Below are 27,284 nucleotides of genomic sequence, written 5' to 3' on the forward strand. Positions count from 1 at the left end.
AAAAAAAAAAAAAAAAAAAAAAAAAAATCTTGCATCAGCAAAGCACTAAGGAACTTAGAAACAAATGATAGATCTCAGTTAATCCGAGTGTATCTGGATAAATCAAAAATATTAAATATTTAAGTCTTCCAAGCACTGGACAAAACCTGGGGAAATTCTTCTTGTACAATCTAAGAATTCCAAAGCCATTTTAAGGCCCAAGTACAATAGAAGACCCAGAAGCCACAAATGAAACAGCTGCATAAAGATATTCCCTATGGTAAGATCTGCAAGAGAGTCAAAACAACAGATGCCAACCTGGGGGAAAATATTTGCAAGTCATACCACAAAAAGGCTAACTCCCCTAATATAGAAAGAGTGCACAGAAATCAATAAGAACACGAGTCATCCATCAAAATGTAAAGGACAAAGCACACAGCTCACTGAAATGAAAACCCGCTCAGCCTCACTTATATGACAGAGCAGCTGGGTGGGGGAGATGGCTGTGGCAGACGGAGACCTGAGTTCAGATCACAAGAACATGTAAGAAGCCTGGAGTGGTGGTGTGGTTGTGTGTGGTGTGTGCCTATAACCCCCACTGGGCAGGGATCTGGTAGACAAGTGGATCTGAAGCTCCAGGCAGTCTAGCCAAATGGATGGTTTTCAGGGTCCATGAGAGACTCTGCCTCGAAAACACAGAGTGGAAAGTGATCAAAGAAAGCCATGTGATGCCTCAGGCCTCCCATCGTGCACCTGCACCTGCAAGCATACACGCATGTGCACACACACACAAACACGAGCGCGCACACACACAGACAACATTACTAAAATCATAGAGGTATCATTTATTGTCTTTAACACTGGAACAAATAAAGTTTAAAAATTCTCACACTGGCTGGTGGTAGTGGCGCATGCCTTTAATCCTAGCACTCGGAAGGCAGAGGCAGGCTGATTTCTGTGAGTTCCAGGCCAGCCTGGCAGCCTGGTCTACAAGAGCTAGTTCCAGGACAGGCTCCTACGCTACAGAGAAATCCTGTCTCAAAAAACAAACAAACAAACAAAACCTTCACATTGTGGGAAGCAATGCAGTCATTTGTTACTTGTGGAGTATACACTGGCACAAAATGTAGAGGAGGCAAATTTTTAACATCTTTCAATATTACAAATATGCTACTCCTGACTCAGCAATTTCTGAAGCCTTTTTCCCAGGGAGAGCATCTAACATAGGAGAAATGACATTGCTGTTTGCATTATCTGATTAGTTTCTAATGGTAGCACTGCTATTTTGATGAAAAGAGTCGTCATCAAGACGGCCGTGATGCCGGAAGGCTTGCACACACAAAGGAACTCTCTGCATTGGTTAAAAGCAACAGGGATGCCTGCCCTTGGCGGTGAGGATGAGGGCGTGTGGAGAAGAGCCCTCAGCAAGGCATAGGACAGTTTGGTGAGCACGCCACCATTTCTTCGTATATAAAAGAAAGGAGGGAACGGCCGGCTATTTTCAGAAGTGAGCTCAGAGTGTTTGTTCCTGCCAGCTGCTGTTGCACAAGCCGTCCCTTCGTGGAGGTTGTCCTCTCGCTGTGCCTGATAGAAAAAAATATTCTTCTAGGGCAATTTCAAGTATTTCTTCCGTTATAACCCTTTGCTGATACTCTTTCAATGGACATGTCTGTAAAATTATTAGAATGCTAAGGTTTGGGAAAAGATAAATCCTAATAGCTAATAAATGAAGAAATTTCTTCTTTATAAGGTAGGTTGACCTTGGAAGGAATGATTAATGTGGTTGACGTTGACAGAAATGGATCAAAACCCCAAAACCTGTCAGAGAGTTGAAACATTTGCAGCACATGTTGATGACAGAGCTTATTTATCCGGATGTACTGAGAGCCCCACGATCAAACCAATCGTTCAGACAAGCATGGCAGCGCAAGCCAGTGACTTCAGCATTTGAAAGGCAGCTGCTGCAGCAGAGCCAGGAGTTCAAGGTCACCTTCTGCTGGATAGTGAGTTCTAAGTCAGCCTAGGTTGTATCAAACTCTATCTCAAAAACAAAAACAAAACAGGCCAGCAAGATGGCTCAGCAGCCTGAGGCTGCCAACCAAGCAGGATGACCTGAGTTCAATACCCGGGACCAGCGCATACACTCAGCCCCTCCTGCCACACATACACATACACACAGGTAAAGTTTAAGAAATTAAAAAACATAAGACAACAGTAACAACACAAAAAGCTAACAATCCTAAAGGGGGAAAAACATTTAAGAACACATGTGCTTAGTTGATAAAAGAAGGAGAAATGTCGTTTAAAAGATTCTTTGTGTGTGTGTGGGGGGGATTCTCAATTTTAGCTGGGAGGTGGTGGCACACACTCCTTTAATCCCAGCACTGGAGAGAGGCAGGCAGATCTCTGTGAATTCGAAGTCAGCCTGGTACAGAGTAAGTTCCAAGACAGCCAGGGCTACGGAGAGAAACCCTGTCTCAAAAACACGAAACCAATCCTCCCCTTCACACACACACACACACACACACACACAAATCTGAATTTTTAATTCTGTTATCAGGAAAACTGACTGAAACTCATACTGTAATCCGGGGGAAAAGGTGATGGTGTAGGGAGTAGCAGCCGCTGGCTTCTCCTGGGAGAGTCCCTTGGCAGGAGGCAGCCCGTGTTCAAACACGATAGCACGCTCAGAACATCTACTCTCCTTCAGTCATCTGTGCCCAGAGAGTCGAACACACATAAAAACATGGCCATTGCCACATCATTTAGAAGAAAGCAAAGATCAGCTGGAGGGTTGCCAGGAGGGGGAGGCATGAACGAACGGTGAAGAGTGAATTCAGATGTGGATTCCTGTGCACAAGTTTGAAAACGAGGTCAGTCTTCACACATCCGAGGAGAGCGTCAAAGAGAAAAATGCTATTTGGAGAACCGTGTGTAAAAGAGTATTGAGTTGGGGGATGAGCTGTGTGTATGTGCGTATAAACTTGTATGTGTGTGTAAAACTGCATGTTTGTTTACATGCATACATACAGACACACGTAGTTGCTGACCAAGAGTGGGGGAACTTGCACTTGGTGCTCGATCCAGTTGTAGGGTTTTTTTTTTAATACTTATTTATTATGTATACAGTATTCTGTGTGTATGCCTGCAGGCCAGAAGAGGACACCAGACCCCATTACAGATGGTTGTGAGCCACCATGTGGTTGCTGGGAATTGAACTCAGGACCTTTGGAAGGGTAGACAATGCTCTTAACCTCTGAGCCATCTCTCCAGCCCCAGTTGTAGGGTTTTATATTGTTCATTCGTTCGCTGTTGAAGAGTGATAGGAGGGACCAGCTCAAGCAGCTAGAAGGGTTTTTTTTTTTAACCACAGTTGCCTCCTAAGGTGATACACCCCATTCCCTAGTATTTTACCAAAAGAAGAAGCAATTTCCCAAGCAAGCATGATCAAATAGAGGTGAGTATAAGATACTTTCCCTGAAGCTGAGGTTACAAGCACTGCATTTACAGAAATGCCCTGCAGAAATAATTAAATGATCCCGAGAGAACAATACCCCACCAAAGACACAGCACATAGTACTATTAAAATTGTCTCTAATAACTTATACATTATAAATCATCTCCCTAATTTTTATTTATTTATTTATTAAAGATTTCTGTCTCTTCCCCCCAGCCGCCTCCCCTTTCCCTCCCCCTCCCCCAATCAAGTCCCCCTCCCTCGTCCGCCCAAAGAGCAATCAGGGTTCCCTGCCCTGTGGGAAGTCCAAGGACCACCCACCTCCATCCAGGTCTAGTAAGGTGAGCATCCAAACTGCCTAGGCTCCCACAAAACCAATAGGTGCAGTAGGATCAAAAACCCATTGCCATTGTTCTTGAGGTCTCAGTAGTCCTCATTGTCCGCTATGTTCAGCGAGACCGGTTTTAACCCAGGCTTTTTCAGACCCAGGCCAGCTGGCCTTGGTGAGTTCCCGATAGAACATCCCCATTGTCTCAGTGTGTGGGTGCACCCCTCGCGGTCCTGAGTTCCTTGCTCATGCTCTCTCTCCTTCTGCTCCTGATTTGGACCTTGAGATTTCAGTCCGGTGCTCCAATGTGGGTCTCTGTCTCTGTCTCCTTTCATCGCCTGATGAAGGTTAATATTCAGGAGGAAGCCTATATGTTTTTCTTTGGGTTCTCTTATGTCTTTCCAAACTTTGCTGTTTTCTATAGTCAGCTTAGAAATTGGAAAGGCAAGGCAAATTAGTGCTGAAGAAACACAGGCTATGGCCTTACTGCTAAAAGTAGCCTTAAGGAACATGCTGGAATCATTTACATTTAAAACGATGCTTTTATTTATTCTTTGAGAAATGCATCAAAAGATATCGGATAATATTCTTTTTCTTCTTCCAAGTTTTCCCAGCTCCTCCCCCATTTTCCTCTTCACCCAACTTTGCATCCCTTCTTTCTTAAAAACACAAACAACAACAAAAACCCACATTGCCACGTGCTTAGGAAGTTGGTGGCAATTAACTCAAGGCCATGCCACTGAAGGCTTCTCACAAAGACACAACTCCCAGAGACACAGCTCCCAGAGACACAACTCCCAGAGACAGTCCTTTTGCCATCAGAGAGGCTTTTCAGCTACTAAATGTACACAGTACCTATGTGCTGCACAATACACACGGAAGTGAGCTGGTGTGCATGCGCGAGTGCACTGGGAGGGAAGACGTGGCCTTCACAGTATAGAACACAGAGCCTACTAGAGAGGACAAACAGATCTTAGAAGTCACTTCTGCAGGCAACCATGATAAGCACCAAAGATAACTGAGGCTTGGAGACAAGTGTGCCTATAAAACGATTAGGATGAGAGGCCTTCCCACAGAAGGGACAGCTGAGGTGCCATCTGTAGGATTAGGTCATATTAACTAGGAGAGTGACCTAGTCAGTGCCAGGGAAAGAAGGGGAAGGGAGTCTACATAAGGAGGAAGAAGAGGCTGAACGTGGGCTATTGTGGCTGAGGCTGACAGAGAAGAGTCAGTTGAGTTAGGGATTGCTGGGGCTAGACTTTTCTAGGGAGCTTGTAGGCCATGTTAAGAAGTTTGGTCTTGGGCTGAGCATGGTGTCACAGCCTTTAATTCCAGCACTCTGGAGGCAAAGGCAGGTGGATCTCTGACTTTGAGACCTGCCTAGTAGCCAGGCTGGTTCTATGATAGCCAGGACCACATAGTGAGACTCTGAAGAAAAATAAAGAACAAAACCAGAAGAAGAGGAGGAGGAGGAGGAGGAGGAGGAGGAGGAGAAGGAGGAAGGAGAAATAGTAGCAGCAGCAGCAGTAGTAGCAGTAGTAGTAGTTTGGTTTTTATCCTGAAGACAATACAAGACTTAAGTGGGACACCGAGGTAAAGTGACCAATCCGGTAAGATCATTCTCCCTGGGGTGTGAGTCACAAACCAGCTGAGGGTCAGACAAACATGTGGGAGCCTGTCAGTTGGCCCAGGTGTTACCAAGGAACAAAACAATGCTATGTAACCACTGTGGTGCTGAAACTTCACTGTTAGCTTGACAGGACTGTGAATTCCTTTGATGACATCTTTGGTGTGACTCCTCAGGCACTTTCATGGAGTTTTGCGGAACAGAAAAGACCCATCTTGAATGTGGACAGCACCATCTCACTGGTGGGGGTCCCACAACGAAAGAAGAAGGAAAACAGAAAAGCTGAACAGAGTTTGAGCAATCCCTTCTCTCTCCCTCCTCACTGTGACACACGGGCGGGCTAGCTCAGGCTCTTGCCACCATGGCTGGGCTGCTCTTGTTTGCCATACCTTGCGCAGAGTGAGGGACCAGATGTTCAAGCAGTGAGTCAAAGAGAAGCCCTTCCTTCCTCAAGCTGCTTTGGTCACAGCAAGGAGAAAAGTAACCAAGAAAAGTATTCTTTATAATATAAATCAAGTTAGAAATAGCTCAAATGTCCACTATCACTATGTTATAGATAAACTTAATGGGCTAACATGCAGCAATTAAAAAAGAATGAAGATTATATGTTTATATGATTATATAGTTCTTGCCGGGATATATTATTAGGTAGCATGTGTCTACTGTTTCTTTTTAGTGCTGGGGACTGAGCTCAGGCAATGGGTGGAGGGTGGGGGATGGGGGTGTGCTTCTAAGGAAAGTCAGGGAGCATGATGGAGGAAGTATAAGTAGAGACTGTAGTCATCTGGATTAAAAAAAGTCTTATAAATTTGACCTTGAAACCATACATTCATAATTATAAGGCAAAATTAAATTTAAAAATCAACTCAGAAATACCACAAATGAAACCAATGAATCTATGCATTGAGTTAATGGCATCATCCTATAAAAAGGAATTAATTAATTAGACTGCATAAAGCTGTATGCCTTGGGGAGACAGCTATTGGAGAAAGACATTGCAAAGAGGCATTGCAAGCTGTTTTCGGTAATCCTGTTGCTATTGCTGTCTTGCTGCTGTCCCAACAGCACTGTGCTCACAGCGATGGAGAGCGCAAAGGAACCACCATCCCCAGTGCCTGGTGACTGAGAGTTTTAGTCTTTAATGTGATACAAGCTAAGAACAGAAGTCATTGCAAAAAGAGTTAAATGGTCCTTTAGTAACCATACAGTTGGCAAAAGTGTTGCATTTTTATTATGTATCTACTGGAGTGTAAGGCAGAGAAAATGAGCCACTCTCTGCTCTAATCCTGTCCTTGTCCTTGAGAACTGGAATTCCGCAGGTAAGACAAAGACAGAGGACAAGCAAAACCCCGGTGGCCTTGACCTGAGTTACTACTGTCATTGTCAACCCATAGTGTATTTCATTCTGAGAGAAAAAAAAAAATCCTTCATTTGTGTTTACTGAAAATATCTAGAAACAACGACCAACATGGTTGCGACCTTCAGTCAAGATTATGGTCTCTCAATGCTATTTTTTACTTAAAGTAATATCGATTTCTTAGAGAATCAGATAAATCCTGGTTCTGTGGATAAATATGAGGTAGGTGGGAAGTGTTCTACATACTCCTGGCCAAGAAGGGAAATGAAAATATCAATATGAATAACAGATCCATGTTAGATCTCAGTGAGAGAAAAATATCAGTCACTCTGGGAGAATGGTACAGATGAATGGATGTTGAAAATGAGCAAATAAAGAGCCACGTGTTTGTCTTTTGTTTTCCTGTACAGACTGTATCTCAGGTTAGCCAACTGACAAGGTAAGAATTCTTCTAATTGATGCCTTCTTGTTGTCAAATAAATAATAAAATATTGGAATTTTCAAATTCTTAATAAATAATGGATTGGGTAATGACATAACAAAAAAATCATACGAAGAAACTACTATCATTTATGAAGTATAGTTGCAAAAATCCAAATCTGGCCAATCTTTTAATTAACTAAATGACTTAGAGACAAGGTCAGGCTGGCCTCTGACTTGCTGCATAGCTGAGGATGACCTTGGCCTTCTGAGTCTCTTTCTTCCACTTCCCAAGAGCTAGGATTGCAGGGATCCAATCCAGAGCCTCGTTCATGGTAGGGTAGCACACCCCCCCCCCCCCCCCCCAGCCCTCTGATCAAGCTCTCAGATCTCCCTATTAAGATGCAGACATTTCAGGAGACAGAGAGGTAGTCAGTGACAAAACATTCACGCACCCAGCAAAAGTCAGGCTTTGTGAAACTCTTGATGACAAGTGTTTCAACAAAAACATTACAAGGAAAGCAAGAAGAGTCGGGGCACACAGAGTAAAGATTAACGCTTGGAACAGGGCCTGGTGGTGCATGCCTGCCTTTAATCGTAGCACTCTAGAGGTAGAGGCAGGCAGAGCGTTGTGAGCTCAAGGCCATCCTAGTCTACTTTGTGAGTTCTAGGACAGCCAGGGCTACTTAGAGAGACCCTGTCTCAAAACAAACAAACAAACAACTGGTTAGTTTAAATACACTTCTTCTGACCTTGACTTAAACAACCAAACTATTAAATACATCATTCCCAATAATTATAGTATTACATGATCTTGTCTAATTCATACATGTTTGAAATTGTCTATACTGAATGGTAAATAAGAATAAATCATCAATTAACCTATACTGAGTGCTTACTACATACAAAACACTTCTAAACACTTGTTTAAATTATCCCCTTGGGTGGGGGTGGGGCCCAAACTGGTGAGAGCAACTGCCCACCACATACACAACTCTGGCTGTCACCCCCAGCATGGCAACAATTGAACAACAACTCTATTAGCACCCTGCCAAGAAGCTGGTGGCCATTGCCACTACATACAAGAGAAACCAGGACAGAGTGCCTGAGCACCTTGCCCAAGGTCACACAACTAATAAATTACGATGGGAGGGAATAAGTAGCAGAGTCTATACTCTGAGCCATGGGTTTATCGACAACGTGTCTGGACGAGGGGAGCTTTTATTCCAGAACTTTTTTTTAACCTATATATAGTACCTCTCATAATGATGAGGGCTAGGGCTGTGATAACAAAGAGAAGTGGATCGCGGAGGAAGCATCTAGAAGGTGACGGTGAAACTGACCAAACTCCACGCAGGGCTGGCTGGCTGAACATGGAGCTAAGAAAGGTTTAGGGAAGAGCCCAAGATGTCTGTGAGGCCTCAGGCTTACACAGTGGGATGGATGGTGCTACTGTTCAGTGGAACAGGAGACATGATTGCTCAGGTCTGGAGGGTAAAGATGATTTGTGTGTGGAGCATGCCCAGCGTGCAGTGCTTTTTGGACAGTTGGGGGAGGTCACCAAGTAGCTAGTGATACAGGCAACTCCCTTAGAGGTTAGCTTTCTTTGCCTTTAGAACTGTGTCCTTTTTCTTGGGGGTGGGGACTCTTCTCGGTTAGAAGAGTGGCTGGATATGTTGGTTTTTTTATTTATTTTCTTCCAGAAGTGTTGGTGGGGGAGTCACCTATACACTTTGTAAAACTACTTTCACTCCGTTGTCTAAGAAAATGGGGGTGGGGATGGAGTTCAATCAGCCAGACCTTGGCTGCTTACTGTGCTCCATCCAGTGGGTTAAGAACTTCTGAAGTCTCTATCACTTACTCTTTCCTCTCGCGCTCACAAAGTTCCCATTCTTCCCACTTTCCCAACAAAGGGGCTGAACGTAAGAAAGGAGCCAAGTTACTTGCCTGAAGTCACAGAGGTAGAACCTGGCAGTCTGTGTTCTGCCATCGTGTCCCTGGCTTGCGAGTGTGGGTGAAGACTGGAGTGGTTGGTGGTCATGCTTTTTTGGACAGACCACCATGGTGGTTGCACTTTTTAAAAATTAATTAATTATTAATGTGTGTGGAGGCCAGAGGTAGTCTGTTCTCTCCTTCCATTGTGTAAGTCCTGGGGACTTACTAGGTTCCCAGGCTTGGCAGCAAATCCTTCACCCACAGGGTCATCTTAATGGCCTCCTGTTGAACTTTTCGTTCAACATGCCATTGCAACATATGGAACAATTCAGTTAGGAGCTAGTATGGTTCAACACTGCTCTGTTTTTGTCTGAGATAGTATATACCTCAGGCTCAATCTTAAGCAAACAGTAACAGTGTAGAGCAAAAAGTTAATTAGTATCTCATTTTCATTCTGTATATTTTGAGGGCTACCTCCTTAAGAATTTGTGATATTAGTGTTTCCACGTGCACAGAAACAAATTTTCCCCCAATAAATTTAGGTGAAATCAATGAGGTAAAAGAGCACTGATATTAACTTGATTATTAATTTGATTGGGTGGAGAGACACCTAGGCTCTTAGTCAAGCACACCTTTAGGTGTGCCTGTCAGATGTTTCCAGAGAGAGTTAGCTAATAGGATGAGGTGGGCAGCACCACCTCCTAGGCTGGGCACAGATGGAAAAAGGAGGAGAAGCAGTGTCTCTGCTTCCTGGCTGCAGGGAGGTGAGCACCCCTTCCATTACATGCTCCCCAACCCCTGCTCCCCAATGTTCTGCCTTACCTCAGGCCCAAAGAAATGGAAGTTAACAGACCACGGCCAGAAACTTAGGAACCTGTGAACAGAAATAAATCTTCCTATCACCAAACAGTTTCTCACAGGACTTTGCAATAACATAAACACTTTTATGCACACAGGAGTAATATGGATCAGAGAAATGGAGGAAACTGAGCAGATGAAGCCATTCCTATGACTGACTTCTGGGAAGATGTCCTTCACCTCCTCACCCTCACCATGGACCACCCCACTGCCCTTACTTAAGAGTAACTGATTGTCTTCACCAAATGTCCATCGGCTTCCCACTTAAATATATGGTTTCTGTTTACTGGTGGCCAAATCTCTGCAGCAAGCTTGTTGCAGATCCCTAATGTCCTACTTCAGACATTCTCTTTTTGTCTCCATTGACCAGACTAGCATAGTCTTTGGCTGCCCATGGGATAGCCTATTCAGGCTTCAAGAAAGAAACAGGGCAAAAGGCATCTAACTAGTAAGTCATGACAGAGAACACCGAAGACACTGGAGTATTTTGAAAAATCTTACAGTAGGTGTTTTATTGTTTTGTTTTGCTTTTAGACAGGGTTTTATGCATCCCAGACTCATCCTGAACTCATCAGTAGCTGAGGATAACCTTGAACTTCTGACCCTCCTTGCTGACACAGCCTGAGTGCTGGGACTACACTGCCCGGTGGTCATGACGCTTGCATGGTCATGCATTCTACCAGCAGAGCTTCAGCACATCCAGCTGGCATTTTAAAACTAGTAGACATTCCAGTATTAAGGGTATTGACGACCCCTACTTCCATCTAACTTGCTTCCCTAATACTCTTTTTATGATGCACTGTCTGCCCTCCCCTCCTGTCCTAAGACAGAAACCTATTCATTAGATTTGCGAGAGATGGATGTATATGGTGGCCTTTAGAAACATTATTATGAGCTCTTCTAAATATAGACAAAGGCAATAAAAACTCCCAAAGCTATGTGTATCTTAAAAGACATCATTGTCACACAAAATAATTCAGCCTGTGTATCCCCAAGGAACTGAAAAACACATTATAGTCCCTGTAACCCTGCTGGGCAGAGACAGTATCTTCTCTATTCTTTGTTACGCCTGATGCTATCTGTTCAGCATATTAAAAAAAGAAATCTGTATCTAACATAATAGGTCCACCTCCCCCTCATTCATTTCCCATGAGCACCAAAGGCCAGTTCTTTTTCAGCATTAGTCTTTCTAGATTAGACTCCAAAGTCTGAACAAATTAGGTTTAGGGCTTGCAAAGTATCCTTTAAGTGAAGGAAAAAAAAAAAAAAAGAGAGACAAATACGCCTTTCTAAATCTACAAGGTCAAAAAGACAGGTTCCAGTCTTCTTGAATGGGATACCCCCAGCGCCCACTGTGACTGTTGCAGCTACTCAAATCCCGACTTCCATGGTGGATGGGACACAGGCAGAGGCCTGATGTGCACTCGGGACTCAGGACTTACTCCCACTCTAAAACAGGAAGTCATCCCCACTCTCCGGTATCGGAAGGTTGACGGTTTGGTGCAGGAAGGTGTACGTCTGGCACCCCTCAGGGCTACAGCAGAGTTCTTTGGGTTCCCTGGAGCCTGGCTCCTGGCCCTGCCCAGACCATTGTCCACACACCTCGTCCCTCCAGCTTCCGGGCCGCCGGCGAAATGATTTGCTGCGGATGACATCAGCCCTGGGCCAAGGGCTGGAGGAGTGGAGGCAGCCACCACGAGGATGTGCCGGGTGGTCCTTTCCTCCACCTCTTCCTCCTCCTCCTCCCAGGCTCCTAGCCTAGTCTCCATATAAACGGCACCGCCTCCCCGGCCTTCCACTCCCCGCTCCTCTCTTCCGCGCAGGGAGAGGGCGGAGGGGGGGAGGCGACGCGCGCCGGGAGGAGGGGGGACGCAGGGGGCGGAGCGGAGACAGCACCTTCGGAGATAATCTTTTCTCCTGCCGCAGAGCAGAGGAGCGGCGGGAGAGGAACACTTCGCCCAGGCTTTAGCAGAGCCGGCACGATGGCGACCGTGGTGGTGGAAGCCACCGAGCCGGAGCCATCGGGCAGCATCGCCAACCCGGCGGCGTCCACCTCGCCCAGCCTGTCTCACCGCTTCCTAGACAGCAAGTTCTACTTGCTGGTGGTGGTCGGCGAGACGGTGACCGAAGAGCACCTGAGGCGTGCCATCGGCAACATCGAGCTGGGTAAGCAGTCCCGCGGCCCCCCAGGGACGTGCGTAGGGAGATGCGCCAGAACGACCCCACCCAGGGCGCGACGGCCACCTTGTTCTCCCGCGCACCCCGCACCCACGCCTCTCCAGGCCACCTCCCATACTCCATCTGGACCCGTTTTCTGAGCTAATTTCCAAATTATTCTATTTGAGACCCATAGAGACAATCTTTAATAGCCCCGAGGAATGGGTCACCTGGCTGGTCTGCGGCCACCTTCGACTTGGCTACCTCCTATCGTGCTCAGTGAAATGCAGGTGTCAGAGGAGCGGTGGCCATAATAAAACCGCGACCGCAGGCGGAGAAAGGGTGGGGTGGACCTTGTTTTTCAGAACCTTCTTTTCTCCCCCCCCCCCCGCCCTAGCCAAAGGCTGGGACCCTCTTCCCCTTACCCGAAAACCTGGGGTCGAAATATATGTGCCAAGGCCCGCATGGGAATCGTCCTTATCATAGCCACCTCGTGCCACCCGCCCCTGACTCTCACTCACACACACACACACACACACACACACACACACACACACACACACCACATTCTGAGAATGGAGAATGCCCTTTCTGGCTTAAAACTTCCCGATCCTTTCTTTCCTGGGATGACTAGGCTAGTCCTAGTGCCACGCCCGGTCCCCCCATCGCCCGAGGACACGGGCGTGGAACTTAACCCGTCTGCGCTCTTTCCAGACGAAGCCAGGCTGCGCTCCTGCCCCTGAGGTCCTGGCTTCAGCTTTCAAAAAGGACAATGGGACCCCAGGTTGTGGGGTGGGCTTTCTTGAAAAGTCTCAGCTTCAGGAACCATAGCTTGAATGGGAGGAGGGGGTGGCAGGGTAGGGCCAGCTCCTGGGCTGCTGCGCGCACCAGGAGCGGGCTCTTCAGAGGCCGAATAGCGGTTCCCGGGGAACCCTGGGCGGGGCTGGGAGGGTCCAGGAGGGCGCAGTCTCGAGCGAGCAACCATCGGCCCGCCCTTCAGCCCCACCCGGCCTGCCGCAGTGCCCGCACCGGGTAGTCGCACCTGCCCCCGCACTGCGGCGCCCCCGGCTGGCCCGGAGCTCGCTCTGCCCGAGCTTCGCGAGGTCGGGGGCCTTGCGCCCACCTTTGGCTGTGAGCGGCTTTGTTGCTCTCCCAGCCCCCCCCCCCCGCTTCTCCCTGTGGGCAGCTCTGGCCTCTGCCTTATTTCGCCCCCACTCCGCATCCTTCCCTTCCCTTCATCCCTGGCAGAGGTTGCCGGGTCCCGGTACAGCGACAGCCTGAGCGCTCTATTCTCTCGGGGTGGTGCTGAAACGTTTCTGCCAGGAGACACGGGCTGGTGGGCGTGGTGCAGTCCGCACTGCGGTCTCTACGGCAGCCCGAGGCGGACAAAGGGCGTTCACTCAGTCCTCCTTTCCCGCTCCCACACACTCCAATAAAAGAAGGATGAAATGATTTTGGTTTAGATGAATAAATAAATAAACAAAAACTTGTCACCTGCCTCTGCATTTGGAAATAGCCACTTGTCCCCAGAACAAAAGGCTGCAGGGTGGGGACTGGGGTTGCAGACCCGGTTCTTTTGTTTAACTTTAAAGCACGAATTTTTCCCTTTCAGCTAAAAAGAAAAAGAAAAAAACAAAACAAACAAACAAAAGTGAGCAGAAAGCCAGTCATGATTTTTTCATGCGGAAAAAGAATCATTTATAAGAGATTTCAGAAGTGGAACGGTTTATCCGAATGTCTCAGTATTCCTTCGTTTTCAGACTATAAGCCTTTGATCTGCTTCTCAAACTTAGTTTATTTGCACATTCTTCTCCTTGGAAAAACTCACACGTACTGACTTTGGGTGTGGCTATTGTAGGAATTAATGGTTGGGTGTTTTAAAATCATTTTCTTTATGTAGCGTTGCTGGGAAATAACACATTAAGAAGTGCCTTCTCACCCCCAGAATTTTTAGGATCACCCTTTGTGGTGCCGGGAGAGGAATCATTACGCCCATTTTTAGAGGTTAGGGACCCAGAGAGGCAGGAAGGGCAGGGACAGACTCAAGGTCACGTTGCCGAGCGGTGACAGGAGGACCGGTACCGCAGAGTCACTCCTTCCTTGACCAGGTCAGATGGCAGTGCGGCAGGCTAACGTCAGAGAAGGATTCAGCCGGCAGTTTTCAGACCCAGTCTTTGTACTGCCATCCACTTGTGGGCAGCTCTCCGTGCAGGGGGCGTCTTGGCCATCACCTTCCCACTACAATTATCTTCCTGCTTTGTTACCGGGCTGATCATCCTTTAGGTGTTCCGCTCCGTGGTTTATTCAAGCCTCTTTCTGTCGGAGGAGAAAATATGCTGCCAAGGAATTTTGTGATGCTTGTTCCTAGCTTTACTTCGCTTTGCAGGGCTAGCATTTAGTGCTAAAAATCCAGATTTGTCTTCCTAACATTAAAAAAAAAAGTTTCAATTTAAAGTATCAGTGAGAGAGGAAAAGCACAAAGCATAGGCTAGCAGTTCACTGAATTTTCACGGATTGGGCACACCTGTGCTGTCCAGACGAGAAACAGCCATCACTATCATCCCAGAAGCCACCCCACCCACCAACCCCAGTGTTCACTTTTGCAATCACCATGCTTTTCTGGTTTTCAATTCCCTAATTTGGTCAGGTTTTTTGCATGGATCCCTGAAATGGTTATATCGATCTCATTAAGAATCAACCAAGTGTGTGAGCCCTACGGTTTCCTCCAGGGTAGTAACAGATGTTGCTCAGCCTCTGGAGAATGCTCTCCTGGGTCCGGGGTCTCCGATGCAGCTCACATGGCCCTGCCTTTCAAGGATAAGTAAAAATCCTGCTTCCCAGCTTTTCAGACCGTCTGAGATGACTTAGCAACAGGGAGGTAGGCTCGGTTTCCTTGGCATGACTCGCTGCTGCTTCAGCTGGCAGATCCCAGCTGGGCCTCCTCCAGAGGTCACTCCGACGCCACTGCTATTGTTGCTGGTGCCTGCGGGCTACATTATGTGAAGCTAGATGGAGCTGCTCCAGGGGCTCAGCTCTGATTGTGAGCTGCCTGCAGGCTGGGAAAACAGTTTCTCATCTGTTAGCCTTTCTTATTTCCTCTTCCTTTCCCATCCAAACTCAGGCACCGTGCAGTTGGAGACCCTAGAGACGGGCATATTTGCCATCTGATTGATTACCCAGGGCACTCTGGAAAAGGGGAGGGGGGGGAATCTGGACCCCTGTTGAGGGATGGTAGATAATGCAGTAAAGCAATTGGCCTGAAACACCTCGGTGTGGATGCTAAGTGCTTCTTGAGACCAAGGGAGAAAAATGGTCAGTCTTATTTCCTCAGCTGTGTTTGAAAAGCACGAAGTCAAAGTCGGGGTTGATCGTTTCTTCTCCAGAGCTTCAGACAACAGTGCTTCCTCGCATTGGTCCAGCTACACTGATGTAGTTATACAGACTTGATTCCAAATGGCCACCACCGGCGGAGTCATTTGCCCCTTCCCAATTGGCCCCAATGTGGAGTTTAGCCAATAACCTTAAGTTTAGCAAAATGCTGGCGTTTGGATATATTTTAATATCTAGGCTCTATACAATACCTAGCAACCTGAATTTTAAAGCTTGATGCAAAGATTTTTCATTGATTCATGCCATTTTTTTTAAAGAACCCAAACCACCTAACAAATGCTAAGTGCCGGTTTAATACTTTCAATTGCTATTATAAGGCAACTATCCCTCTAGGTGACATTAGAAATAAGATGTTCTCATGGCAAGACAGATGGCTGTAGTATCCACTGCCTTGGATCTTCAAATGTGAGTTGAGCTGGTTACATTGTAACAGCCCGATGCTGCTTTACCCATTATGTTCTGGACAAAATGGTAGGCCAGAAAATGAAGAACCTGGGAAAGTTTTGGGTTTTAATTTTCCTTTTCTTCTAGCAAGAACAAAAAAAAAAGTGAAAACCGTATACGGTGGGAGTTAAAGAGACACTAGAATGTGTTACATTTATTATATTCGTCTTCGCACTTCCAAAGTCAGAAGGCAGATGGGTTTTTGCTTGCGCTGCCTAATTGGTGTTACCCACCAAGGGCTCTGTGATCCAGGCTGAACACAAGCCCGTCAGTCCCCAAATGGAAGGTCCTTAAATAGATGCTTTACTTTTAATCGTCCTTAAGAGCTTACTTCTCAAAGCAACTTTTAATTTTTAGGTTAAGAAATAAATTCTTAAAAGTCACTGCTTGCTTCTGTAGTAAGATGTTATGGAAGACAGTGAGTCTGTCACAGTCAGAGGTTTGAAGTGACGTGCTATAAGATGTCATCGGCATTACACGCGAATATGTGTCGGACATCAGATTACAGGCTTTGGAAAGAGAACAGCAAACCAAAGGTTGGGTCAAAGGAAAACTGGGAAATCTCTTCTCTAAAAAGCCGCTTAACATTTTCTCTTCTAGGTTCAGGTTACCTTTTAGTGTCGTTTTCCAAACAGAACCATAGAATTACAGATTGACCATTCAGATATTTACAAGAAATAATCCAAAGCTGTTTTCTCAAAGGGAACAATTACATTGGACCCACTGATGACAACAGCCTGTGAAAGGGCCCAAGGAAAGGTCACATCGAACCTCTGAGTAATGGCATGCACGGTGTGGCCCATTCGTTTTCCTTTCTTTGGTCTGCTGCTTCTATTAGAAATATACAGTTTTCATCCATTAAAGGAGAGGTGCTTTTTTTTTTTTTTTTGGTTTTATTAAACCCCAAATCCCTCCATCATCAGAGTACACGTGACACAGTCCAGCCTGCAGACTTAGGGTCTGATGTTCGTCTTCCTTCTCCGCCTCTCCTTGCTCTGAGATGCCCTTCTCCTTCTTTTTTCATTTGTTAAGAACCACGTGCCTGTTGGCGTCTGTGTGCACTGCTACCTCGTGGGGTGAGAGAACAGAAAAGAAAAGATGCTTAGATGCTTTCTCTTCACCTGGGATGGACACAGTGATAGCGCTTGCTTCCTGGGTCTGGGCCAGGATCCTGGAGCAGCCAGGAGCATTCTCGAGGGCCCGATGTCCCTTGAGCCCTGGTATTTGAAACACAGAGGCTTACTACCTCCAGCGGCTCCAGTTGTTAGCCCCTGGGTAATCCACTCAGGGTGAAGTCCTCTTATTGCTACATAATCAAAGCCTCAATTAAGAGTCTGTCCTTAGAAATAGAGGATCATCAGAAAAAAAAAAAAGGGGGTCAGGCATGTAGCATGGGTTCCCTGCTTCCCAATCTCTTCAGAACCTCCCACCGACGCCCGGGCATCCCTTCTGGCTATGGAGTCCAGAGGGAAAATGTGGCAAGGGCTTATCAACATCAGATGCTCCAATTCTGGCTCTCAGGCAAAAAGGGGAGCTCTAAAAGCTTAGTAAATAGCAACCAATCTTTATTGAGAATTGGTTTCTCTTTATTAATACTAGTCAGCATAAGGTGCCACGTCATCACTAAGTCTCTTATTTCTGAACTCAATATGACTCCAGAAATGTCCACTTCCCCCTAAAGTAACCAGGGAATCCTTGCAATCTTTATTTTATAAACTGCAGCCGCAATTGCGTGTCGTGTAAGAAATACTTTGGCTGGAAATTGCTGTCTCGAGAGAAAGAACGCTGAAGTTTTCACTTCCTTGGGCGTTTACACACAGGAAGTTTTTTTTTTTAATCATCTGTCTCCTGGTTTAATTTAAAAATTAATGGATTTCTTAAGGTTTAGCATTTTTTTATTGTCATCACTTGTGCTGTGGCGAGGGGGAAGTGACGAACAACAGCGCAAGAGCAAGCGGGTGCCCAACCCCAGATGCTGCTATTCCGATAATGTAGCCATTTAGATGCTCCTTAGAACCAAGATGGAAAAATAGTATGAATTTGATTTTCATACATATGTCTCATTATTAACTTATTGACCCAGCTTGACAAGCCAGAAGACAAAGTGGAGCTCTGTCAACAGCCCCAATTTAGCCGCCCAGACGGGAACTCAATGGCTTCCCACACGGGGCTAGTATAGAGTGTATATGTTGAAGTGAAATATTCTAATGAATTCAGCCCTCTCAACCTGTCAAGCGCTGCAGGGAACAAAAAGAAGCCATTTATCATTGCTCCACTAAAAAGACCTACAAACTTTCAACATGCCTTTCTTGTTAAAATTTAAATATTCCATTAGCACAAATGCAAACTGAGGCCTTTAATGTTTCCAGGGAGACTCATAAAATGTCCCTTATAATTTAGCCTCTCCTTAGAAATGCTCCTTGGGAACGTTAACTCTTTCTTATCTGAACTCCTGTTATTCCTGTGAGGGACTCTACCTCCATCTAAGGGGCACGCGGCTGCTTGAAAGATCTTCCTCTCATGGAAACAGTCTTTGTCCAACAATCTAGACGCAGGTATCAGAATTACAATGTCAAGGGCAGCCTGGACTAGTGAGAGTAAGTTTGAGGCTGGTTTGACTGTGTAGTAAGATCCTGTCTCAAAACAAACAAACAAACAAAAAAGCAAAAATGAGAGAGAATGAATTTGAAGATACCTTTACATGTACAGTGAACTCAGCTCCACAGTCTTTTAAAAGATATAAATATATCTTTAGCTAAGATATTACATATAATTAATATATGTGTTATATATCTTTATTTTATGTATATTGCACACAATCATTCCTAGAGATAAGAACATTTAATCAGTTGCAAATGTTGATAAATACAGGCATTAAGGATTTGGAGGTGGGTTTCATGCACTGCCATTTGAACCCTCGGGGCTGATGGCACAAATATCAATCAATCAATCAGTCATTGGCCATTTGGTTAGAGATAGTTTACTTGCAGGGTTATACCCAAGGGCTCAAGCCCATCTTGAGCCCCTCTCTTAGGAGTTGGATAATAAATATTTGTTGGTTCAGACATTGATCCCTGGCAGTTGAGGACACTCATACCAGTGTACAGTCGTAATAATGTGGACTGGCTCCATCATGAGCAATCTGTTGGGGAAAGTCTAAGCACATACACGTGAAGACACACACATGAACACATATACACATATGTTGTCTAGAGTTCTTGGGTTCTCAGCTCTTCCTGGCTTTCGTCCAGTATACTCCTGACTTGTGTTTCCCTTCAAGGCATCCCATTTGGGATGAGGAGGGGGAGCCGGAAGTAAGGAAGAGACTTCAGAGGTGTGACCAGAACCAGAAACTACAATCATTCTCATTCTTGATTGTGGGTTTCTCTGATCCCTAATTTTTCCTTCCATGCTAATGCAAGGAAGTTCATGCCCACTCTCAATTCCATCAGAGTCTTATCAAGTGTGAAAAGGTGCCAGTTTTCTATTTTTTTTCCTTCTGGATTAAAAAAAAAATAAGCACAACTCACAATTGTGAATGAAATCACTCCCTGCCCAGTTGATTAGATAAAAGAAATGACTGATAGGAATCCTAGGCCAAATCATGCTTATTAGAGATCACACGATTAGCAAACTAATGCGAGAAATGAGGAAAGAAGAAACCACACAAACACCGCAAGAGCATCCTTTGGAAACCAGAGGCCTGGGCTTGAATTGTGGCTGCCATTGGATGATGCATCTGACACTGGCCTTCCAGTCCCAGATCCTGAAGAAGCTGACGCTGGTCTGCAACCCTTTAGCCAGAACTGGCATCTTCTGCCCGTTCTCTCTCACCTCCAGCCTGCCATTTCCCTGATAACTCTTTTCTTTCTAGCCTTACAGCAGCACTGCATTTCCGTTTTCCGAAGGGCAGAACCTCATCCCCTCCGTCAGTTCTCCCTCCCTTGTGTGTCTCAGTGGAGGGACCTCCCCTTCTCCATTCGTGGGCATCCACTGCTAGCCAAGGGACTTGCTAGAAAAAGGCCCGAGAAACCTTTGTAGGGATGCTCTCCAAACCCACTCAGAGATGCCTCCCTGGAAGCTTGCCAACTATCTTCCTTTTCCTCCACAGGAATCCGATCATGGGACACAAACCTGATTGAATGCAACTTGGACCAAGAACTCAAACTCTTTGTATCTCGACACTCTGCACGATTCTCTCCTGAAGTTCCAGGTGAGGCTTCTGTTAGTGTGAGCCAAGAACATGGAAGAGTGAGGGGCATGACAGTGGCTGGGGAAAACTTTGCCTAGCAGGGGAGAAAAACAAACAACCTTCCTCTCATTGCTGCGAGGTTTTTGGTATTCTCTTTGTGTCAATGACTTTAGCCAGTAGTCACAATCTAAGAAAGTAGAATTTAGTGATTGTCATGTGAGTTATTTATGGTGTGGATTCTAGGTGAGAGGTTTCAAAGTCCAGACTATTTCCCTTTTTGGTTTCAATGTCTCTGACCTCGAGACTACTTCAGTATTAATTTTACTCAAAGCTAGGAATACAAATTGGATGCTCCTACGATCCTCCAACTCCCTTCTCTAGAAAGAAAACGGACACATATTTCAGGCACAAAAGATGTTTTTCAGCTCAGAGATCTTCCTCAGTGTGGGGAAGAGTCTGCTAGTCCAAGCTGCTGTAGAAATGCCCTTTCTTTCAGAATAAAAAAGAGCACAGTAAGAGAATCAAAGGTAAGGACCCAAACGTTGCTCAGATAGGAAGCCGTTCCCTGACAGTCCTCTCCATGAGGATATGCCTCGCTCACGTCTCTGGGTTTGGGTGATGGTTTATGCAGCTTCACCTCGTCTTCCATTTCTCCCAGCTGCTTCCACTGGGGCATTATAAAACAGTTTTCTGGCTCAGGAACTTTCTAAACCCAGGTGCGTCTGTCAAAAGGGTTACCACTGAAATGATACTACATTTTATTTCTTGACTATTATTTGAATCTTACATAAAACCAAGAGTTTTCTATCTCAGCTTCTCTGCTCTGATTTCTTATTGGCGTTGACAGAACATCAGGAGTGAAGGTTGGCGCTTCTGGGATGATTAGATCATATTCCATCAGCCCATGTGTACTGAGATTTGAAACTGCTTGTGTGGAATGTTAATGCCTTCGTGAGTCATTCTTAACTCAGTAATATAGCCTTGGGACTGTCCCCTGCTTGTCCTCTTGAATTTGAGCTTAGAATAAAACCCCATACATTCCAGTGACCCTCAACTACAGCTTTCAAACACAGAACTGAATGTGTTAATAAAAACAGAGAGAATATGGTGGGCAAGGTGGGTGGGGGTGGGGAAGGCGCTTTTTAGGGACCATCAGCATGTACTTTGCTGAAGGCTAGGTACAGCTTAAGGTATTTTCTCATTATTGTGTTTTATTTTTATGTCTTGCAAATCACTGTAACGATCTCACAAGAGATGAGCGCCCTTTGACAACAAGTATGTTTGTTTCAACAAGTAAAAGCCAAGCGCCTGTTGATTCTCTGTAGGTTCTTCTGGCTTCCTGCTTTGTAAGACTTCTTTCTTTCTTTTATAAACATGTGGCTTTCATTGTATACGTTCATATTTGGACTGCCTTTATATGATGACAGATGCGTATTGCCAAATGAAAGACGGCAAAAACTGCTGAAGAATTAACGCTTTCCGGACTAAAGGTCTAGCTTGGAGACTAGAGAGAGAACACTCTCCGAGTTGCCATGTTATATGACATGCCCTGTCCCTTTTCCCTCCTGCTGTCACCTGCTATAACAGGTCACCTATCTAGCAAGGTCAGTGCTGGTTTGGGGACTGGCACAGTGCCCTTAGCATTCTGGCCAGCTGCAGAACGAGTTAATATTAGGACTGTCCCTCAATGTCCCAGCTTCCCACTGAGCAAAGCCAATGCATGGGGCCCCTGTCGTGGCATGAAGTGTTCTAACCAAGACTCTAATACAGGTTAAATATTCTTTATTAAAATGTTTGGGACCAGAAAAGTCTAAGATTTTTGGAGATCTAGGGTTTTGGGCCTTTGCATCCTTAACCCACAAATCTAAAATTCTTTAATCCAAAATCTAAAATCTGTCCACGACAAAAGCACAATTCATATTGAATCTCAGGTGTGTTGCAGAAAGCAGTGAAAGGGCAAGAACACAGATTGGGTGGGTGGAGAGATCAAGATGATCCTTACTTTGAGCTCAAGGAAACCTTTAGCGAAGCTTCCTGAACACCCTGGAGAAGTTTAATCTGATTCTAGGTGCATTCAAGTCTAGTGGCCTCTTCCCCACCCACTGGGGACTCACTGAAAGCCGAGCTGTGCCTCTCAGGCATAGCAGGATCAATCGAACCCCCTCACTTAGGGTCCCAGCACTCTGGAGGCAGAGGCATGTGGATCTCTGTGAGTTCGAGGCCAGCCTGGTCTACAGAGCTAGTTCCAGGACAGCCAAGGGTATACAGAGAAATGCTGACTCATAACATCAACACCCCACAAAAATTTTGTTATTGTTTGTTGGTTGGTTGATTTGGCTTGGTGAATTTTTACCTACCAGCCTTACAGTAAGATATGTTACCATTTGTGGCTCTGTAGACAAAGGGTCTTGTGGAAGTCAGGTCCATTGTACGTTTATGTTGGTTGTTATTTCCTTTATTATTTTTAAAAATCAGAAGTCATATATGAAAAATTGGTGGTTGCCTTAATTGCAAAGGGTAGACCACGTGGGGGGAATGAGGCCCTCACTCTCATACTACTTTAGACTTTGTACTGTGGCTTTGGGGTTCAGTAGGAGTCAATCACTGTCTCACTCAAAATCAGTCTGAATTGTCATTTGAGACCTGGGGTGTTAAGTGGCCTCTGTACACTGGGTGGATTGGCATAGTGTGACTCCTTCAGAACGTCAGTCTAGAGGTCATGATGTCCTTTAGCATTGGCAGACTATATAATTTTGGGGCTGGTCAGCCACTGAAGTCTACACCAGTGTCTCAAACCAGCCAAGTGTGGACTTGACCCACATCTCTCGGCACACCTATGCTGTGTACCAAGGCCATTCCCTTCGGACTTTCCCTGTCTGAAGCTTTCTGGCCATGTGAGAAGTGGACTAGTCGGCACAATGGTCTTGGAAGAACAGCCTTGTCTTTGACTCAAGAGACAGCTCAGCAGCTGAGTCTTTGCAGCCTAGAGAAACATGTCATTTCTGAGTCCCCACGCTATCATAAAGCTGTTGTTTGTGTACATGATTTTTGTGCCTTCATGATGTTGGGTTTGAGTCATTGTTGCAGGTCTCCAGGAGTAAGAATCAGCAAGACTTTCTACAGAAGCTCAGGCTTGCCCTGATGCACAGAATTCTGTTCACTTCCATGTCTACTGTTTCTTTCCCAGGTTTAACTGTAGGTCTTGGTGCATATAGTTACAGGGGAGGTTATCTTCTGAGGGCATGGGAAGTATCCCATGATTGGGATGGGGAGACTCCCTTCTCATACAAAAAAGAAGAAAGAAAGGGGGGAGGGACAGTGGAAGGAGAGAGAGAGAGAGAGAGAGAGAGAGAGAGAGAGAGAAAGGAAGGGAGGGAAGGAGGAAGAAAAGAAAGGAAGAAAGTCATTCCCCAAAGGAAAAGGGCACCACCATTTCATTCGGTTTTCTCTTTTCTTGCCCTTTGTCCCTTTTTATCTGTTCTTTAACATAGTTATTATTATTATTATTTTTTGATAATCCAGTTCCTTGCCATCAGCACAATGTAACAGTTACAGATTCTGGAGCCAGCTCCCCACAGCTCCCCACATTTGTTCTTAGCCCTGTCATGGATGTTTTTCTGAATGACCTTGGACAATTGTTTCGCGTCTCACTTTCCTTGCATGTAAGCCAGAATGCTTACTTCTACTTCAGAGAGTTTTTTTTTTTTTTTAATGGTTGTTGACAGGAACTTGAAATTTTCTCTAACTTGCTCTCCTAATTTTTTTTTTTGTTTTTTGTTTTTTCGAGACAGGGTTTCTCTGTGGTTTTGGAGCCTGTCCTGGAACTCGCTCTTGTAGACCAGGCTGGTCTTGAACTCACAGAGATCCGCCTGCCTCTGCCTCCCGAGCGCTGGGATTAATGGCGTGCGCCACCACCGCCCGGCCTCTCCTAATTTTTTAAATTTTATTTAAAACAATCTTTTCTCATTTTATATACCAATCCCAGTTCCCACTCCTTTCCCTCCTCCTGCTCCCCCACCTTCCACCCACTCCACTCCCCCCATCCACTCCTCAGAGAGGGTGAGGCTTCCCATAGGGAGTCAACAAAGTCTGTCACAACACTTTGAGGCAGGACCAAGGCCCTCCCCCCTATATCTAGACTGAGCAAGGTATTCCTCCATAGACAATGAGCTTCAAAAGCTAGTTCATGCACTAGGGATAAATCCTGGTCCCACGGCCAGTGTCCCCACAGACTGCCCAAGTGACAGAACTGTCACCCACAATCAGAGGGCCTAGTTCGGTCCTATGCAGGGTCCCCCGCTGTCAGTCCAGAGTCAGTGAGCTCCCACTTGCTCAGGCCAGGTGTTTCTGTGGGTCTTGACCCCTGTGCTCATATTATTGCTCCTCCCTCTCTCTCTATGACTGGACTCTGGGAGCTCAGTCCAGTGCTTAGCTGTGAATCTCTGCCTCTGCTTCCCTCAGTTGCTGGGTGTAGGCTCTATGATGACAATTAGGGTAGTCACCAATCTGACTACAGAGGAAGGCCAGTTCAGGCATCCACTCCATTACCGCTTAGGGTCTTAGCTGGGGTCAGTCTTGTGGATTGCTGGGACCTTCTCTAGGGCCAGGTTTCTTGCTAGCCCCAATCAAGACATCTCTTTCCTTGTTCTCCCTCTCTGTCCTTCCCCCATCTCAACCATCCCATTCCCTTATGTTCTCCTCCCTTCCCCTCTCCTTCCCTCCCCTTTTCTTACACCCCCCCCACATATCATGTTCCCAATTTTCTCGGGAGATCCTGTCTATTTCCCCTCCCCAGGGGATCCATGTATGTCTCTCTTTGGGCTCTCCTTGTTACCTGTTACCTAGCTTCTCTGTGTTCATGGACTATAGGCTGCTTATCCTTTGTTTTATATCTGATATCCACTTATGAGTGAGTACATACCGTGTTTGTCTTTCTGGGTTTGGACTACCTTACTCTATAGAATTTCTGTAAAGATCAATTGAATTAATGTGTATAAACACATCGAGAACTTCTTCTGGAAACGCAAATATAAATGAGTAGCCATCTCCCGTCTTCACAAAGAAATTCTGTGTGTCTTGTATGTGCGGTGATTCCTATTGTCTGTGGGAAATGCCAAGTTCAGATATATGGCTGGCTTCCTTCCTGTGATAGTTTTTAAGGTATCCGAATGCTCCTCAGAAACAGTTGCCCTTGGCATTCTCTGAAGGCATGCCACTGCTCCTTTGGTGTAGAGACAGCAAGAGCCTCTGAATTAGTCACAGAAAGAGTCCCAGCATCGCTCAGTCCTTTGGGTATAAAGCAAAACGAAGGCAATGTGCTAGAGTCCTGAAGTAGAGCCAAGGTTAGACCGTTTGCAACATGGCCACCACACTGGAAACAAGGGTAGTGATGTTGGGAAGAGCCCTAGCTGTCTCCCTTACTGCGGTTGACCCGCCCTTCCCCACCTCATCCTTCCGATCCCACCACCGTTTCCTCTTCTCTCTCCAGCACACCAGCGGCTGTAGTCTCTGCCAAGCTGAAGAATCTTGGATTTCCTGTGGTTTATTTTCTCACTCAGCTGAGTAAATAGTACAGCCTTGGCATATTTACACTCTGGGCCTACTTTTATAACGGCTAGCTACTAGATCACGTTCACAAAAGCCTTCCTATGGTTGTGATGGGTTTCGAAATGCGTACCTGGGTGGTTCTGTTTAAGGACTTGTAGAGGATGAAAGACAAACAGCCTGCAGGTGAGCGTCTCTAGGTTGTGCTCAGTGACTGTTGGATATATCCTTTCCGGAGCCTGGTGTGGGTAGGGAATTAAAACCAAGCCTTGCAGTTTCAGGCAGGCGAGTCCCTTCCTTCCTTTCACATGAATGAGTCCAGGTCTCATGACCGGCGTTTCTCTTAGGATGTGTTTGCTGTGTTTCTGTGTCTAGTCCTGTATGTTTAGTCGTTATGTAGGATGATGGCTTAGTGGCGTGTGCTCAGAGTCGACCCACTGCTCTGCAATGGTGGATTGTGGGCATATTGTCAGCCTTGCTCTCAGCCTTGAAGCAAGGAAGCACACAAATACACGTTCCCATTGCATTCAGAGGATGGACTTATCGCTCAGGGAACCTGCGACCTCCGGAAAGCCAAGGCTTCACCCTACTGCTTCCTTTGTCCTAGGTACAGAGACAAGGCAGGGTCCCTGTCCCCATGCTCACTTGGCTGCCTCGTTGTTTTTCATTATGTCATCGTCCAAGATGACAGGAAGAACTCTGATATTAAAACAACAGGTCTTATTTTTCATGGAATAACTGGACTTTTGTTTAATTCTGAAGTAAATGGTGCCTGCCAGGGAAAGAGTTATTTTAATGCAAAGCCCTAGGTTCTGCCCATCCCCTCCCCTCTCCCTGGCCCTCCTGCTCAAGCCTGCCCAGCCCACTCTCTGGGAGGGCTGTGTACTTAGTATCCCTTGCTCCTACCTGCTCCTGTCCTCCTGTTTCCCTGCAGACTGCAGGGTCCAGACTGCAGATTATAGCCTGCAATTTCCAAAACCGCCCAAGGAAGAGCCAAGCTCTTCAGAATCTGGCGGAGCGCATAGCACCAGACTCAGTTCCCACGAGTTCTGCGTTCCTCTCAGCTTTGACATTTCGGGGGCTCTTTTCACCCACATCCTAACACACTAGGTGGTTCCCTCCTTCGGTACAGGTGTGGCCAACATGAAGGAAAAAACACCGTGTCCTTGCTGTGCTCAGGCGCCTTCCTTCTGCGGGGAGTTAATAATGCCTCATTGAGACCACCTAGAAATAACTACATATCTCACTTTTTTTAAAACCTGAGTAGAAAGGGTATTTTAGTCTGCTGACAGTAATGGCTCTCAAGAGCTCCTAATGGCCACTGTGGAAGTGCTCGATACAGACCGGCCTAGGCAGGGAGGTGGCAGGAAGTGGGCTGCCTGGGCTCAGGGACCGTGTTAGGGAACACCAATAACTGTCCATTAAGTCCATCTAAGTGCAGCCCAGAGCAGCTGCTGTCGCTGCTCACCAAGGGTGGCATCGCGGGTGACCTCCATGCCCTTTTCTTCCCTTCCAGGGACTAAAGTGCCCATGATTTTACCCGGGTTTTAAAAGCACACAACAGTTGTGGACGGCCGGGCAGCCGCAGTCCCGTAC

General features: G+C 46.1%; 1 protein-coding gene and 1 long non-coding RNA gene across 5 annotated transcripts in view; one reads left to right on the top strand and one right to left on the bottom strand.

Moving 5' to 3' along the window:
* The window catches only part of LOC126508533 (uncharacterized), a 104,629-nt gene extending 92,919 nt beyond the window's left edge, over positions 1–11,710 (bottom strand). For all 4 annotated transcript variants that reach the window (XR_007593864.1, XR_007593861.1, XR_007593863.1 and 1 more), the window contains exons 1-2: positions 11,564–11,710; positions 9,926–9,977 (exon numbers count right to left, since the gene is read on the bottom strand). This is a non-coding gene — a long non-coding RNA (uncharacterized lncRNA). The remainder of the gene's footprint in view (positions 1–9,925; positions 9,978–11,563) is intronic.
* A 101-nt stretch (positions 11,711–11,811) lies between these two features.
* Map1b (microtubule associated protein 1B) overlaps positions 11,812–27,284 on the top strand; it is a 92,311-nt gene continuing 76,838 nt past the window's right edge. The window contains exons 1-2 of the mRNA XM_050153821.1: positions 11,812–12,127; positions 20,064–20,165. Coding sequence (XP_050009778.1) covers positions 11,944–12,127; positions 20,064–20,165 — 286 coding nt within the window. The 5' untranslated portion in view covers positions 11,812–11,943. The remainder of the gene's footprint in view (positions 12,128–20,063; positions 20,166–27,284) is intronic.

This window comes from Alexandromys fortis, unplaced genomic scaffold (genome assembly GCF_014885135.2).
Source record: "Alexandromys fortis isolate MF-2015 unplaced genomic scaffold, M_Fortis_MF-2015_v1.1 scaffold_79, whole genome shotgun sequence".
In the NCBI taxonomy this organism is placed as follows: domain Eukaryota; kingdom Metazoa; phylum Chordata; class Mammalia; order Rodentia; family Cricetidae; genus Alexandromys; species Alexandromys fortis.